General features: G+C 33.0%; 1 protein-coding gene across 2 annotated transcripts; it reads left to right on the top strand.

The window, feature by feature from the left end:
- The first annotated feature begins 73 nt into the window (after positions 1-73).
- On the top strand, positions 74-11192 carry LOC100378298 (beta-hexosaminidase subunit beta-like). Of its 2 annotated transcripts, none has more exons than XM_085506942.1 (11): positions 74-600; positions 1515-1580; positions 2459-2505; positions 2760-2870; positions 3543-3644; positions 5056-5372; positions 6402-6561; positions 8296-8473; positions 9938-10028; positions 10295-10399; positions 10664-11192. In XM_085506942.1, the coding sequence occupies exons 1-11, from the start codon at positions 105-107 to the stop codon at positions 10725-10727; spliced, it is 1737 nt and encodes a 578-aa protein (XP_085363068.1). In that variant the 5' UTR covers positions 74-104; the 3' UTR covers positions 10728-11192. The 2 variants fall into 2 exon arrangements, with proteins under 2 accessions (XP_085363068.1, XP_085363067.1); XM_085506941.1 differs by lacking the exon at positions 8296-8473 and adding an exon at positions 7527-7710.
- The last annotated feature ends 5233 nt before the right edge of the window (positions 11193-16425 follow it).

Below are 16425 nucleotides of genomic sequence, written 5' to 3'. Positions count from 1 at the left end.
CTTAAAACTATATAGTATTTACTTGTAGCATGTTGAACAATAAAGTCACCTGACCACAGCAGAGCATGTGACATTCTCAAAACGACGGAAATAGGATCAAAATAATGCTGCTCCCACGGGCGTCTGTTGTTTTTTGTTTTTTCGCCACTTTTACGCTGGTATACTCTAACAGCAAGGTCGTACGGTATAGAAAATGGGCTGAAGAGCATCCTGACGCTTTTGTGAATCAAGAAACAGCCGACGAAAGTTTGCAGTTTTCGTCAAAACCTCAGATCGAAGCGTCGTCTGGTTCAGTTTGGCCTATGCCGCAACTCATGCAAGTTCAGGAAAACCGGGTTTTCCTCAGCGCAGATACGTTCGAGTTTAGCTTTAGCATGCACGACTGTGACACCCTTCAAAGCGCGTTCAAGCGATACTACCATATAATTTTTGACGGTCATCTCGACACGAAATTAAAGTTTTCGCCAAGAGTTGAAAAGCAAGAATCTAACTGCGTTTTGCCCTCCTGTGACACTGCAGAAAACACGATGTTGGAAGGTCTGGTTGTAGAATTGGATACACCATGTGAGAAATACCCATCTTTGGAGTCAAACGAGACATGTGAGTAAACCTAAAAAGTTCATCCTTTATATACCTACGATGTAGACGTTTTTATTGCTTCAGTTAACAAAGTGGGGCCACAGACACGGTACACGCCCCCTTTTCGATGGCCTCTACAGTAGTTCAAGTGACTGCGACCTTAAATTGACCTGTCGGACCAATAGTCTATTTTGAACTTTGGTCATGGAATATTATATATGGAACTTATCAGAAATATTCTACGTAAAAAAGAGGAAGTTATTATTTTATATTTTATTTATTTTGTTTGAAGAAACGCACAGTGAAAATTGTGAAATGTTGTAACAGGGACACAAGCTCTTTGATCCTATGAAATGGAGTGTCAATGATGTTTGTCAAATTTCATCTACACACGTGTCTTACATTATTCGAATTGCAGAAATTCCTAGGAGTGAAAATTAAGCAATGTGCAGTATTTAGTTGTATTGTTATTACACACAGCTGCAGTGCACCTAAACATACACTTGTAAAGGTTAGAATCCAGACATTATGTTTAGATACAAGACATATATGACTGGCATGTACAAATGTAATCAAATAATTTAGTAATGAATAATAAGTACAATGAGCAAGAATGTGCAGTTCATTCATTTTCAAACATTGTTTTAGACAGTTCACAAATTGAGCAAAAAATTAATCGCATTTTCAGCTTACATGCTCTCCTTATTGAGCAATCACAGGTTACAAGTCTCAAAGTTGATATGTGTTATTCAAAATTAAGATAATTGGTCGACAGAAAAGTAACAATTACATTTTTAAATGAAAAAAATGGATAATTAATTGAAAAATATCAAATGGTTTCATGGAAAGATTTCTGTATACAAATGAACAGTTCCTTATCATAGTTTATTTTCGGTTGTAAATTAAATAATTTTTTTTTTCATTCACTTTTTCAGACACACTGAATGTGAAGAGTCCTACAGCAAAGTTAAGTGCATCATCAATCTGGGGCGCCCTCAGAGGTAAGTCTGTCATATCTATTGTTTTCATGATGCATGTAAGTTTTGAAATTCAAGAAACAAAAAAAATGTTGATAGAGATTGTTAGTAACTACTTTATCACATTGTTGCAGTCTTTGGCTACAGTTTAATTTCATGTAAACAATCTATGATTTTACAGTTATTGCATATGTCACTAATGTTCCCATTTCAAACATGACACAGTGTGACAACTGTAGTGATAATCTTGTTATTATACATCCTTTTTCTGCTTGTAATAATAAATTATGGCATCGAGAAATTTTTAAACCTGTACGAAAGTTTGGGTTCAGTGACAGAAATTTATTTTCACCGTATGCTGATAGCAGTCAGTAAACAATGAAAAGTGTTTGAATGTGACGTAACATGATGCACAGTTTCCAAATAAGGAAGACACCTTTGTAACACTTTCTTTCGTAGGGCATTTTACGAACAGGTAAACTCTAGTTGTATTATAATGCTTAATCTTTTACTGGTTAAAAAAAACAACAACAGACAAACCATTTTAAAAAAAATATTTTTAAACTTTGGGTAATTGCTGCAAATCCTCTGTCTGTGAAAACGTTGTATGCAATTTTAACACTGTAACCTTATAAAACTTTCCAATGACATTGAGCATTTCACCTACATGTATATTATAAAAAAAAGAGATTTCTTTAAATTTGTTTTTACAAACAATTTAATTGGCTAGAATTATGTTTTCTTGTCTTCCTCCTACAATCCTTTTTTGTTCACACGCATTGAAACAAATACCATATATGAATCTTTAAAATATTACGTATTTCAATCAATACAAACACCTCTGTCATTTAAATTAAATTTATGTGCTACTAATAGACCAAATATGGTATCTACTTTCATAGGATTGGAAACATTCAGTCAACTTGTCACAGAGACGTCTGATGGAAGGGTGAGCTTATTTTTTTTCATAAAATGCAGACTTAATTCTCAATTTTACAAGCATCCAAGTTTTAAAATATTTTATTCCTAGTAGATTTTATCACAATATTGATGAACATAGAAATTATTAAATAATACATGTACAGAGACTAGCCATGGTAAATTGAAAAAAAAATGCAGACATAATTATGGTGTTTCAATAATAATTGAACAATTCTCATGGCATAACTTCATTGTTATAAACAAATACCATCTTGTTTTCAGCTTGCTGTCAACATATCCGATATTACCGATTGGCCAAGATTTCAGTTTCGTGGAATACTGGTGGATACTGGTAGACATTTTATTGCGATGCCAGTATTGCTGAAAAATCTGGTAGGTTCCTGTGTACATTTGAATCCCTCTCAGTTTGGGTTTAATTATCAAAGTACAGCCGTGAATCTGAGTGAAATAGGACAATGTACTTTTTTTTTATGAGGCCGTAGAATTTGATGAATTTTTTGATAATTTTTATTTATAGTGTAAATTTTACACTAGTGAGCATACATGTATGTACATTTCGTTATTGGTGAGATATTTTCAGTCTGTTTTGAATTGAAATCTCACTCACTGAATTTCGTTTTTTGAAAATGATTTACTACTTTAGATTTAATTCAAACAGCAGTGCAAAAGGTTAGGTAGTCCAACCACAACCACAATCAGATACTCATGACTACTGATTGCATATTTACTGAATTTGTTTCATTGTGCAATAGACAAATTCGAGTTTGTTACTTTAGAAACTTGTGCATTCTGGTATAAATAACATTCCAATTTAGTCTGCATAAGGGTGTTGAGTCATCATTTATATATTCATTAACTCATCAAAAAGCAGACAAAAAAAATCACCCCCCCCCCATTCTTGCACAGAAATAACTCAAAGCCCATCTATTAACCTCATTACACCTTTCTTTAATGGATCAAATACAGTACATGTGACCCTTAATGGAAATTGTTGAAGTGACAATGATGAAATGTTATTCACTGTTTTCTCTCATGGTGATTCAGGATGCGATGGCATACAACAAGTTTAATGTCTTCCACTGGCACATTGTGGATGACCAGTCATTTCCATACCAGAGTGCAGCTTTCCCAAACTTGAATGTCAAGGTATGTTTAAAGAAATAATGTCAACTTTAATATTTGCAAACACAAATTAACTGTAAATTACCTTATTTTTTACCATTTTGGCTGAAGGTGTGGGTCAGTGGAGATAAACTCCATACAAAGCAGTCAAAATCTTTTAAAGCAAAAATTAATTCCAGCTAAAATTATTGTCATTATTAATTAATGTGTATTTAATGTGCCCCTCTGCTGTCTTTAATGAACAAATTGCCATATGGCGTTTGCCTGTCATTTGTGTGAAATAGAACATCGTGCATCGTGGCTTCAACAAAATTAGCATGCAAGATGCACAATGCACAATAGTTGTATTTGGTGTTATTTCAGCAATAGTTCCACACTCCACCATTTCACTATATTGTATTGTGGAAATATGCATGATTTAAATATATATAATTATTTTCACTTAGTTAACATTAGCATACTCCTGTGATTACTGTCAAACTCTATGGCTCAGATTGATACAAAACTCTGACTGTGATCACTTGTGTCAGCTGACGTCAATGTCAATGAGAAAATATTGTGAGATTATATATAATAAATTCACTACGTTCAATTACCCACCATGGACTCCGGTCAGTCAAAATGACTATTTTGAACTGTAGGCATTAATCAGCGATTCTGCCAATGATGGGGAGAGAGAATCTAGGTCAGGGGAAGCCCCATGACCCCAAGATTCTTTTCTCTTACGTCACAAACTACGTGACCGAGGCCATATGGCTCTGCCTAAATTTATACCACGATCAGATTTCTTTAGAATCTGAAGAAACTCTGCTACTAAATAATCTGCAATGGATGTTTGCATTGCATTGCACAGCTCTGTTGCCTGGCTATCTTATGAATTGTTTACAAGCGTCCATTCTTTTCAGTTGTTGTCGCCTTTGATGTGTTCCACCCAATCAGCCATGGACTGATGTGTGTAAAAAATTTTAAATCATGCAATAAAAAAAATATCTGTTTACAGTTTAGATGACTGTAAATTGACTACATTATCATATTATGCATGGCTGGAAATGTACCTTATGTGATACTTTTTGATGCAAATTATTATTTTTGAGAATTTCATTGATTTAAGGTCAGAGTGACCAGAGGTGTTCAAGATCCTAAACTGTAAATAAAAATTTAAACTAATTTCAGGACCACATTGGGAGATTACACTGTATGAAAAAAAATAAGTTGTCTTGTTAGAACTTGAAGTTATGTGTAAATTAAAGTTGCACTATTATGAGAAATTGAAGTTGTGTTATGAGAATTTTTTTGTTTTGAAAATTAATTGGTGTTATAATAAGTGGTGCACTAAGTGAGACAGCTGTGTATCACCATAGTTGTTACTAATAATTGTATCTATACTTCCACTGTATTGGTGTGCTAGTACTGACACACCCATAATTGTTCCTAGGGGGCGTTTCCACCATATTATCATCACTCATACACTCAAGAAGATGTTGCCATAGTGATAGAGTATGCCCGGCAGCGTGGAATACGTGTGGTTGCTGAGTTTGATTCACCAGGTCACTCTCAGTCATGGGGTTTATCGCAGAAGGATCTACTAACGCCATGCTACAGCAGTGGAAAACCCGACGGATCTTTCGGTCCAATCAATCCTATTCTTAACTCAACATATGATTTTCTGAAGAAATTCTTTGGTGAAGTTGTGACAGTCTTCCCTGATCATTATGTGCATCTAGGAGGAGATGAAGTCAGCTTTACATGCTGGTAAGTATTTTTGATATCACATATGATGTATTATCTGCAGTGTGTTGTATGATTTCAAAGATTTTGTAATCTCTGTAGTATAATTAATGATGATATATAATGTATAGTTGAATGAATAATATATATATGAATGTGATCATAGTGTATAATACATGTACTTTGTAGTGTAATGCACATTGAAGATGATGCAATCTTTGTAGTTTAATGAATATCAAAACTGATGTAAACTTTGTAGTGTAATGCACATTGAAGATGATGTAATCTTTGCAGTGTAATGCACATTGAAGATGATGTAATCTTTGTAGTGTAATGTACATTGAAGATGATGTAATCTTTGTAGTGTAATGCACATTGAAGATGATGTTAACTTTGTAGTGTAATGCACATTGATGATGATGTAATCTTTTTAGTGTAATGTACATTGAAGATGATGTAATCTTTGTAGTGTGATGCACATTGAAGATGATGTAAACTTTGTAGTGTAATGCATATCAAAAATGATGTAAACTTTGTAGTGTATGGCACATAAAAGATGTAATCTTTGTCGTGTAATGCATTATTAAAGATTTAAAGATGAAGTAGTCAAGGATCTAATCCTTGTAATAATATGAAGTTATTACGAGAATACCGCAGCGAAAGGTTGATGTGTGGCGTACTGTCTGAGTGACCTTATTGTTACATACATCTTTTCCTTCCAAGGATACATCATGGGAATGCCGAAATCCAAAAAGTTTAGAACATAATCAGCAGGCTTCTTTGTGTGGAGTCCAGTTAAACCCTGGTGGCAGCCATGTTTGTTTTTATTATTAGAGGTGTAATCATTCCATATTTGGAATTTGCATTTCCTTATATGGTAGGATGAAAATACCCTGTAAAGTACCACAAAATTACGGCACGCTGTAACTTATGGCGTTACGGTGACAGATGTATAATAATAAGTGGTATTATGGTTTAATCTGCAAAATTAATTAACAGCAAAATCTAGAAAATCATGAAAATGTACAATACTTTTTAGTATTTTGATTTTAGGAAATCCAATCCAGACATAACTGCATTCATGAAGAAGATGGGGTATGGTGATGATTACTCCAAACTTGAAAGCTATTATATACAACGATTACTTGATATCATGAAATCATTGAAAGCTGGCTACTTAGTGTGGCAGGAAGTATTCGACAATGGCGTTAAGGTCAGTGAAATAATTCAAAATAAAGTAATTGATGTAATTATGGTTGGTTGATTTTCATGTAAAACATATGGAATCATACATAATTGAAATCATTTTTAAGTTAATGAATCAAATCACACATTACATCTACCAGTTTAGTTGATGCTAATTCAACTGCACTCCATGTTATGTTACAGGGCATATTTGGAATCTATCAATCCAATGACTGAATAACAATACCCCGACAATATGTCAAGATGTGTTCATTTCTAGTAATCTTCCTCTTCATGTTTTAAAAATTCCATATTAATAATTTACATTGGTTACTTACAACTGTAGCTGTAAGATCTGTTATAGCTAATACACATTGGTGTAATATAAGGTGTGCTTTTTTTTAATTATGTTGTAGTAATATATTTTCAGAGAATCCATTGTTTTGTCTAGGTAAGCCAATGTTTAAGCAATATTTGTACACCTGTATTATCACATATTTGTAGCTGCCATTCTGATTGGGTAAATAATGGATGTAGAATGCATATAAATACATGCGTGTTATACCTCAGTTATGAGAATACTGAACAATTGTCACTTAAAACGGGAATGACAAATAACAGTTGTTGATGATTGTATGAACTAGTTAAAACACTAGATTGTTGCTGATTTTTTTTTGGAGAACACATTTATTAACATATTGCCTGCTGAAAGCCTCTCTGGACATACCAAATCAATGGGGAAACGATCACTAGTAGCTGATGGCTTAATGCATTAGCAATAATTAAGACCATTACTACACAGGTATATGCTTAGAATAGTTATATATGCCATTTTTATTATAGTATCCTTACGAAGTTATTACTTGTTTAAACACACCAAAGCAATGCATTTGATTGCAACTGAACCTGTGTATAAATTTAATCTGATCGTATGAATTTAGAAAAAAAAAAACACATTTGTTAGGAAAAATGAATTATCTTGTTATTTTTCAGGTAAGTAAAGATACTGTATTCCATGTGTGGAAAGAACCCACCAACTATAAACATGAAATGGCCAGCATCACTAAAGATGGACACCAAGTAATTCTGTCATCGCCATGGTATTTGAATCATGTGATTGATCCATATAAACGTTATTGGGTGTATTACTATATGAACGATCCTCAAAGTTTTGATGGTATTTATTTAATCTTTAGCAACACTTCAATCACTTAAATATAGTTGGGCAGCAAATTACCTTTCCAACAGTTAACTGCTTTTAGCATTATTCTCAAATTTGCATCAAAGCATGCCATCATCTAGTTCACTGGCCTTTGTACTAACACAGATTAGTAGTAGTTAAAGAGAGAGGGTCGTCACCTGCGCACACGCACGCTAAAAATGCAAATGCTCATTGGTAAACACTCGTTTGTAAACAATGACACACTATGGCCATCTGACGTATGCGCAAGTGATGATTCCCCTGCTTTAAACTAGCTTAATATTACAATCACTCTATCTGTGTTTTGCAGACACATTTTTGCCCATCAAAGATTTAGTGCAAATGTTTAACAATTGTAGTAGATGTAATTTAGTTTCAACAATTTTGAAGCGTACTTTGGCGGTTAAGGGGTTGATGATATGCAAATGACGTAATCAATAAACACAGACAGAACATTTCTATTTTGTGGAGGATGACAAAAGTTGGCAATAATGGTTGAGGGTTTTAACTACACACTATATTGTGCCTGGTACGTGCATGCTTATGTTTGTGAACTTGTAGGTAGCAACAGACACAGTAATTCATACTTGGAAGGGCGGATATACGGATGAACTTGGTAAAATCACAAAAGCAGGCTACAAAACTGTTTTATCATCGCCGTGGTATCTTAACTATATTAGCGATCCATATGATGAACCATGGAAAAACTATTATAAAATTGACCCACAGAATTTCAGTGGTATGTAAAAAAACATGCTAATTAGTTCAATACATTTATCCCATGTATCATGCCTGTTATTTATGTTATGGATAATAACCCAAATGGACATGTTTCATGGTGACTTGTTAGAGCAGTGCACACAATTCAAAATTGTGACATAATCTCCAAAGATTTCAACACATGTCTCATTTGATGATGTGGTATAGAATAATTTTAAATAACCATTTGAACATGCGAAACACGAGATAAATAAGATATCCAATTCTTGATTCTGTGATACTGGTTTCATTAAATTCGTGTAGTAATTTGTTTTATGATTTTGAGAATCATTTTGTTTATGAAAGGTTTGTTTTCATTTCATCTGTCTATTCTTATTGATCACCTAAAGTATCATATTAAAATTGACATGCTGTGTAGTATATTTATATACTACCAGTGCACATGTTGAGATCTGATTATAGTTGTGTATTTGGTAAAGTTCATCCACAATCTTGCCAATGAAACTTTCAAAGCAAATAGTATACATTTGCTTGTGACTTGATTCTTTCATTTAGACATTAAAACATTACTATCATATCATCAATAAAGTAGCCAACACCATCATACCAATTCCATTATCTGCTATAGAATTACCTTGCGAAAATAAACTATTAAATAATGGTCAAGTATGGGGTAAATACAATATAATAAATGGTAAAGTTAATATTGATGTATCTAGAGACATAAAGCCAAGAAGTGATGTTCTATGTTGTATACACTATTGAGTTACTACGTGCATATGTATGTAGATTTCAGTCTGGGTGGTGGTATAATGCGTTCACAAATCAACCTTCGAAAGAAATTCATCCAAATTTTAATATTGCTTTACTGAATATATTATTGAACATATGCAATGCAGTATTGGAGAAAACGTCCAATTGTATATGATTATGTATATTATACGAGTAACTCACTAAATTTCATGTAATTTTTTGAAATAGTATTAGAATTCATTCATTCATATCAATACTAATTTTGAATATTTTCCATCTCTTTCCACCATCAAATTGTTAGACATGAAAACTAATTTCACCATGGAAGATCATTTTCTAGGCAAAGTTCAAACGCTTGATTTTATTTTCAGTATAATTAATGGAATTTCGCATAATAAGGAAAGCATATGCTGTTAAATTCAGACTTAATCCTTTTATGATAAGCTTGGGTTAAGCTTGTTACTATGCCCATTATGGTAATTAGCGACTCAATGGATAATCACAGAATATCACGAGTCAATGATTTGATCGCCTGAAGCATTTTTAACAATTAAAGTTATGACTTGTTATTTCTATTGCATGGTTGTTGATATTTGAAAGGTAATACTTAATGTATACATTGTCTTAATCAAGTGATTACAATCTGAGATTAGTGTTATGTAATGCCATACATGATTTGGGTATACTAATGAGTGAGATTGCTATATTATTCCCTCAACTTTCTTAATAGGCAGTCAAGCACAGAAGGATCTAGTGATGGGTGGTGAAGCTTGCATGTGGGGAGAATATGTTGATGGTACAAATTTAATTCAGAGACTATGGTATGACTAGTTATACTTTTGTGACACATTGTTTGTGTTTAGTGTATGTTTAAATGTATTGTAATTTGTCATATATTGAACTGGGAAGTGCCAGATTAGCTACTTGCTCACCGACTGAGTGATACTTTTCTTGAATGAGAGACAGAAAAACCATTAAATTAAAGAACTATGTATAAAAGTTATGTTTCTTTCTATAAAAGCAAAAGTGTGCCAACATTACTGGGGAGTGCATGCCAAATACTGACGACATAAGTGCATTTTTTTAGGCCTAATGCTGCTGCCATTGGAGAACGTCTGTGGAGCTCAGCCGATACCACGGATTTCAATGCCGCTGCCCCTCGTCTTGTAGAACAAAGATGCAGAATGGTTAAGTAAGTTTTTGTTGTGACATATTAGAATTTTGGTATAGTCTTTCTTATCTACTAATTTGCATACCAATATACAGAATTATAAGAACAAGACCATATATGGGAAACTATCAGACCTTCTGTACTACATTAGAGAATTTCGAAATGACTAATTCAATATATATATATATAATATATATATACACTTAATAACGTTATATATATATATATATATATATATATATATTACAATGTTTAGTCATTTATTTATTTATTTTTTAATTCCAGACGTGGTTTACAAGCAGAACCTGTTAGTGGTCCAGGATATTGCAAGTATGAATATTCACCATGAGTTTTTACTGGCAGTTTCAGATGTTCTGATACTAATTGGACATTATTTTGTGCAACAGACAACATGTTTTAAATTCATAAAAAAAATTCTACTTGTGTAAGATGTACTTCATTTTCTGTTCATCTATTCAGCTTATCATTGGAATTTCTTTCAAATGTGCAATAAATTTACATGTACTTTCGTTAAATGAACATTGTTAGAAAAGAGCATTTGTAATTTGTAATTATTTGGGAGTGAGGTTGGCACATCTGTGTTCATAACCGATTCCCAGAATCGCAGTAATTGCAGATTGATGGCAGATATTCTTAAATATTTCAAAATAAGTGAATTATTCATCGTTAACATGCTTAACTGTGTCTTACATTTTTACCATTATATAGTTTGCTTTATCTCACCCGTTTTTATATCACTACTTTGTAAATCAATTTGATGCAGTTTATAATTAAACAAATATTTTCACATTCATTTGTAAGTTGTACTTTTCGTTTTAAGAAGTTCATATTATTAGTATGTGAATATCAAAATTGGTCAAGTATGAGCCTGTATAATTCATTTACATCTGTGTAGTTTCTCAAATAAGGTATTGGTATGAGGAATATTTTAAAACGCAAGATTGCTAAAAAATGTCTGACTTTTTTCTACTTTAATTTTTAAAACATACGACATGGACAGCGGCAAGCAACATTTCCTTCTTAATAATCTTTGGAATTAACGTGATGCGATTTGTAAAATATAATCTGTATATATTGGTAATTAATATATCTTTGTTACTGAATAAAATTGGCAGTCTGCATAAATTGGAACACCCCTACATGATGCATTACTAGTAATTAATTATAATATTGCGCGATCGATGTAGCTGCTTGTTTAGAAATTTAAGGTAAGCAAGCATATTGCTAATCATTAATGGTCGTTTTTATGTATTCCCGAATGCCCTCCATGTCGGCTGGCCATTGTTAAACATTTCAAATATACACACATGTAGCTTTTTTAATATATCAGAAAAAATCTCGATTCCCTCTTTGTCTCTGTGAGAACGACATTTTCACATCGCAATAAATGCAGCCAGTATTTGATTATTTATTACCCCTTTAAATTTAAATGTCTTGAAAATACTAACCTTGGTGTTAAACTATTTTGGTGATTATTGTTTTCAGGTCGTTTATACCATATACCCCCAAAAGGACTATGTTTAAATTTATACTCTCATTTAGCCCAAACTAAAATATAAACATATATTTTCGTCATGACAAGTTTACGTCCGCAATGCAGTAGATCCCGCGAGATCTCGAACGAGTCACAGGTCATAATCCTGGTTCTAAGCAATTACAATTGTTGAAGAGCATTAGCTGTTTGGCAATAACAATGCATACTGAACGGTGTGATATCAAAGTAAGTCTTACATGAGAAAAGCTCATCGCAAAATGTGTATTCACTGTAGCATATATGAAACTGCTAAATTGTAAACCCGTGTACTAAAATGTAAGAATGTTTCCGATAAGAGAAACAAAGTCGCAATAAACCATGAATAAGTAATAGACGGGAGCAAGACGAAATTGCCCACGCAGGACTATAGAACGCAGACACGCATTTGCGTGGATTCGGTTTCTTCTAATATCGACAATATTTACAACTGTCTTTACGACTGTTTGGCGGGTGTTATAATTGTGTCGCACTGTAAACGCTACCATGCTTGTTAATAGTTAAATGCGGGTATATATCATAGTCTTTGATTGATAACGCACAACAACCCTCGGGTTACATAATAACACATTTATATGAACTGCTGTTTGTGTATTTGGCTCCCGTGTGCGAAGCACACAATGGGAGTTTTTATAATTAGTGATTCGTGTGTGTATCTGTGCAGATATTTTGTTCCAACAATGTCTTGAAAATGCTTCAATCTATGTTGATGAAATTTGGCTCGGGGATAAAACATACTCTAATACAGATCTATTTTTAAAAATGTTAACACATGTTGCTGCTAAGTATATTTCTAACTAAAAATACAAATATTTTTTTAATAATGTTATTTCAAGGAAAATTCAGTACGTATGTGCAGATTTTGTTTTATGGCATATCTGTTCATTAGTATTTTTCACAAATTCTCAAGCTCAATTATTACCAAATTATAGACTACCCCCCCCCCCGCCCGGAGATTAATAGCCACTTGAAACAATACATAATAATTCAATTGAATAAACTTCATATATATTATCACTTTGTGTCATAAGATGCAGTGTAATGTTGTTTCTAATAAAAATCATTGTGAAAAAAATAAGTAAGTACATAATTTAATTTATTCAATGAAAGGACCCATGTTTGAAATATATTTTCCGTGTTTGTATTTTGTTCTTGTTGCACTTGTTTTCTTGTTGGTTTTGTATTCAACAGTACATTGCAGTATCTGCGATTTATCCTGTATAATTGTCAAAGCTGTTTGTTTGTACGTGACTTTTAACCCCACATTGAAAACATTTAATCAGTTGATATATAGATGTTACAATCATGTTTTTCATGTTTAACAAGCAAAATCGTTTCCCTCCTTAAGAAAAATTAAGAAAAACTCCACACCTAAAAGAGCCAACGTGTCTGAGTGACCAGCGTTTGCAACCAAACGGGATTGCACGAATATTACTTACAACCCGTCCATATACAGACAACGATTCCAAAATACAATCAGTTGTCAAAAAATGCATGAAAGGCAATGGTTTATGTAGGGCTTTGAGAGGAAGCCATCTTTTCCACCTCTTCCCCAACACACGAAGGAAAGAAAATCCACAAGAATCACAGCAATCTTCGATGATTGCAAATAAACAATAACAAATAACGTACTACGCACTTTATAATGTATTCTTTTCAAGGACGTAACAGGAGTGCACTGTGAACGTGTACAGCCAATTCAAAGAAGAAGATTTGTGTTTTTTTAAAAACCTTAATTTATCATGTCATCATTTTTCAATTGAATTACATTCTCTATAATGCAATTGTTACAATAAAATTGGCTATTCAATTCGAATACATCATTTATTTGATGATTTATAATATATGCTGATAAACTAAACGTGACATATTCTATGTTCACATATATATTCGAATAAATAATAAATGAATATAAAGATACAGTTACTTATTTGTAGATTATATGGCAGCGAAATCTCCTAGATTGCGTCTTTGCCTACAGTAGTCAAACTGTATTCACAATCGTGTTGATAAACGTTGTCTGAAGATCGGAATTGGGACAGTAGAACCTTGCTGTTGTTGTTTATGTGTCTACTGATGTGTATTGCCAGTTTTACAATATCAACTACAAGGCAGAGTACTTGATGTGCCTTGCGAGAAGGAAGAAATGTGATTTATACTTTGGAAGTAGAATAAGCCACCATGGAGATATGTGAGGATTTACTAAGCGTAAAGCTATTACCTTCACATTAGTAGAAGATATGTTAAAGCAAATCATGTTCATCACACAATGGATATGAGCTATCATTGGTGCAGTAGCATTGAATAAACAAATGTCAGTTGTATATGCTCCATGTATACTCAATCGCTGTAGATCTCTTTCGTTTTTAGTAAAAAGTGCAGCGTAGGAGGCGTTAGGCTTAATATCACCTTTGAGGTCAAGTATACCCCGCCAAGTCAAGTCAATAAAGAGGTTTTGTTATGTATTGTACTTTGATTATTCATAGAGGGCGCCTTCTCCATTTTATAAAGTTTAGTCACTACAAGCTGATTGATAAGTTTGACAATCCATTGGCATGAGATGCAATGGCAGAAAGTTGGTATCGTCTGCTTTTTATTTCAGGAATAGCGATACCTTCAATTCTATTCTTTGTTCGCACTTTATGCAGAAGAGGTTCAATGGTCAGCGTATACAGTATACAGAGGTCATAACCTGGTCAAATCCTCCGAATAAATGGAATCGGTGAAGTGACGGCCCAATTGCAAATCACGTCTCTTGGGTAAGGTGATGCTACTATATGTTTCATACAAATAGTATTGAACTTTCTTTCATAGTTGATAATTCTGTCCAGCAAATTTCAAAACTTATCTGCTCTAAATCATAAACACAGAAAATGAGTTGACCTATGTATTTTCCTCTGAAATGTGTCCTAAATTTAAACATGAAACCTTACTATCACCTTGTGTACACATATAAAGAAAATATATGTAAAGTATACCCATATATCCAATTGTAAATTCGTCTGCTTAAATAAAAATTCTTGCTTCTGAGTTTCCAGAAAAATACCCAGCCACAGGAGTTATACGACAGGGAGTTGGACAAACTTATGTATTTTAATAAATTATTAAATAACAAAATGTTATATAACTTTTAATGCATCTCATGAATAAATAAATGCCCACCCGCTTTACGGTTGTGCTCATGCCACAGTCCTGGCGAGTTTCAACCCTTGGGATATTTTACTATAATAGGGTGTGAATGCTGTGTTGTGTCTACATTGCGCATTAAAATGTGCAGATAGCATTAGCGGGTAACAAAGATTGTGATAAAGGAAAGAGTGGTATAAGCAAAGATCAGTGATTACTTGAAATCGATACCAGGAAGGGGGGGGGGTAAAAGAAAATTTATATAACATTTTACTATTTAATAATTTATTACAATACATAAGTTTGTCCAACTCCCTGTGGTTATAATTAGAAGTGCCATATTACTCACATAATAATTGTAAGTATTAATATACTACTATAGATATATATATATATGATATTTGATGAATTGGCCCAACATGAGTGATAAGGATGTAATAGCCAAAACAGCAATGCCTAGTAACTACTCAACTTTATAAAAATGTACAGTTCTATGAGTATGTTTGCAATTACACTTTCGACATGTTAAATCAATCACATATGTGTATATATGTGAGCTTAAACCGTCACGAGACAGGTTAGTTTTACTCTACTGAAAAAAAAGTATAAACAGTTATATATTCATCTACAGTCTGACAGCATATATGTATTGTATTTATAATTAGTTGGTTGATTGTTGGTCATTTAGTTGTACATCTAGCTCTATTTCATATGACATAAGCCAGTATCACTAGCTAATACAAGGGCACATGAGTTCATATCAGAAATCACCTTTTTTAAGAATTAGGCTAACGTCATGCATAATCCAACTAGGTTATATAGAATACTTAATTAATTAATAACCGGTTAACCGTATTATTTTGGCGATATATATTGATATATTGAATTTTATATATGTACCTGATTTCCGCACGTCGAGTGATAAACCATGTAATGTTATTAATTATGGATAACACTTTTAATTACTATTACAATAATGATATATATCTCTATATAAGAAGGATTACAAAACACGTTTTAAAGATTAGGTTATAGATTTTACGATAACATGACTGGTTAATGACACATCATATATTGACTGTGATGAACAAAAAGGGGGTAACGATAATATGGAGGTGACAACATCCACCAATCAAAGTTACAGTTATAGCTTCCGCCAGCATGTGCCCCAAACTGTCCACCAATAAAAAGGGAAAAGTTATTAAATATCTTCCTAAACGGGATCCCATTTCCTTTGTATTATAATAACCTTCTAAACGAGACTTCATTTCCTCTGTATTATTATATTAATTGCATATTAATTGGTAATAATTAGTCAGAGGCAGTTAATAGAGCAAGGGAGCATTACGCATTGAATTTTCGTCAGTCA

Source organism: Saccoglossus kowalevskii, chromosome 13, assembly GCF_978046115.1.
Source record: "Saccoglossus kowalevskii chromosome 13, keSacKowa6.1, whole genome shotgun sequence".
Lineage (NCBI taxonomy): Eukaryota > Metazoa > Hemichordata > Enteropneusta > Harrimaniidae > Saccoglossus > Saccoglossus kowalevskii.
The sequence above is the reverse complement of the archived record's forward strand: the minus strand, read 5'-3'. Positions and strand labels throughout refer to the sequence as shown.

What these genes read in the sequence shown, in the direction of transcription:
- LOC100378298 (XM_085506941.1), top strand. Translation starts at nt 105, where the DNA reads ATGCTGCTCCCACGGGCGTCTGTTGTTTTTTGTTTTTTCGCCACTTTT. An exon ending in AATCTGGGGCGCCCTCAGAG is followed by an intron (nt 1,581 to 2,458) that starts GTAAGTCTGTCA and finishes CTACTTTCATAG; the next exon opens with GATTGGAAACATTCAGTCAA. An exon ending in CAGAGACGTCTGATGGAAGG is followed by an intron (nt 2,506 to 2,759) that starts GTGAGCTTATTT and finishes TCTTGTTTTCAG; the next exon opens with CTTGCTGTCAACATATCCGA.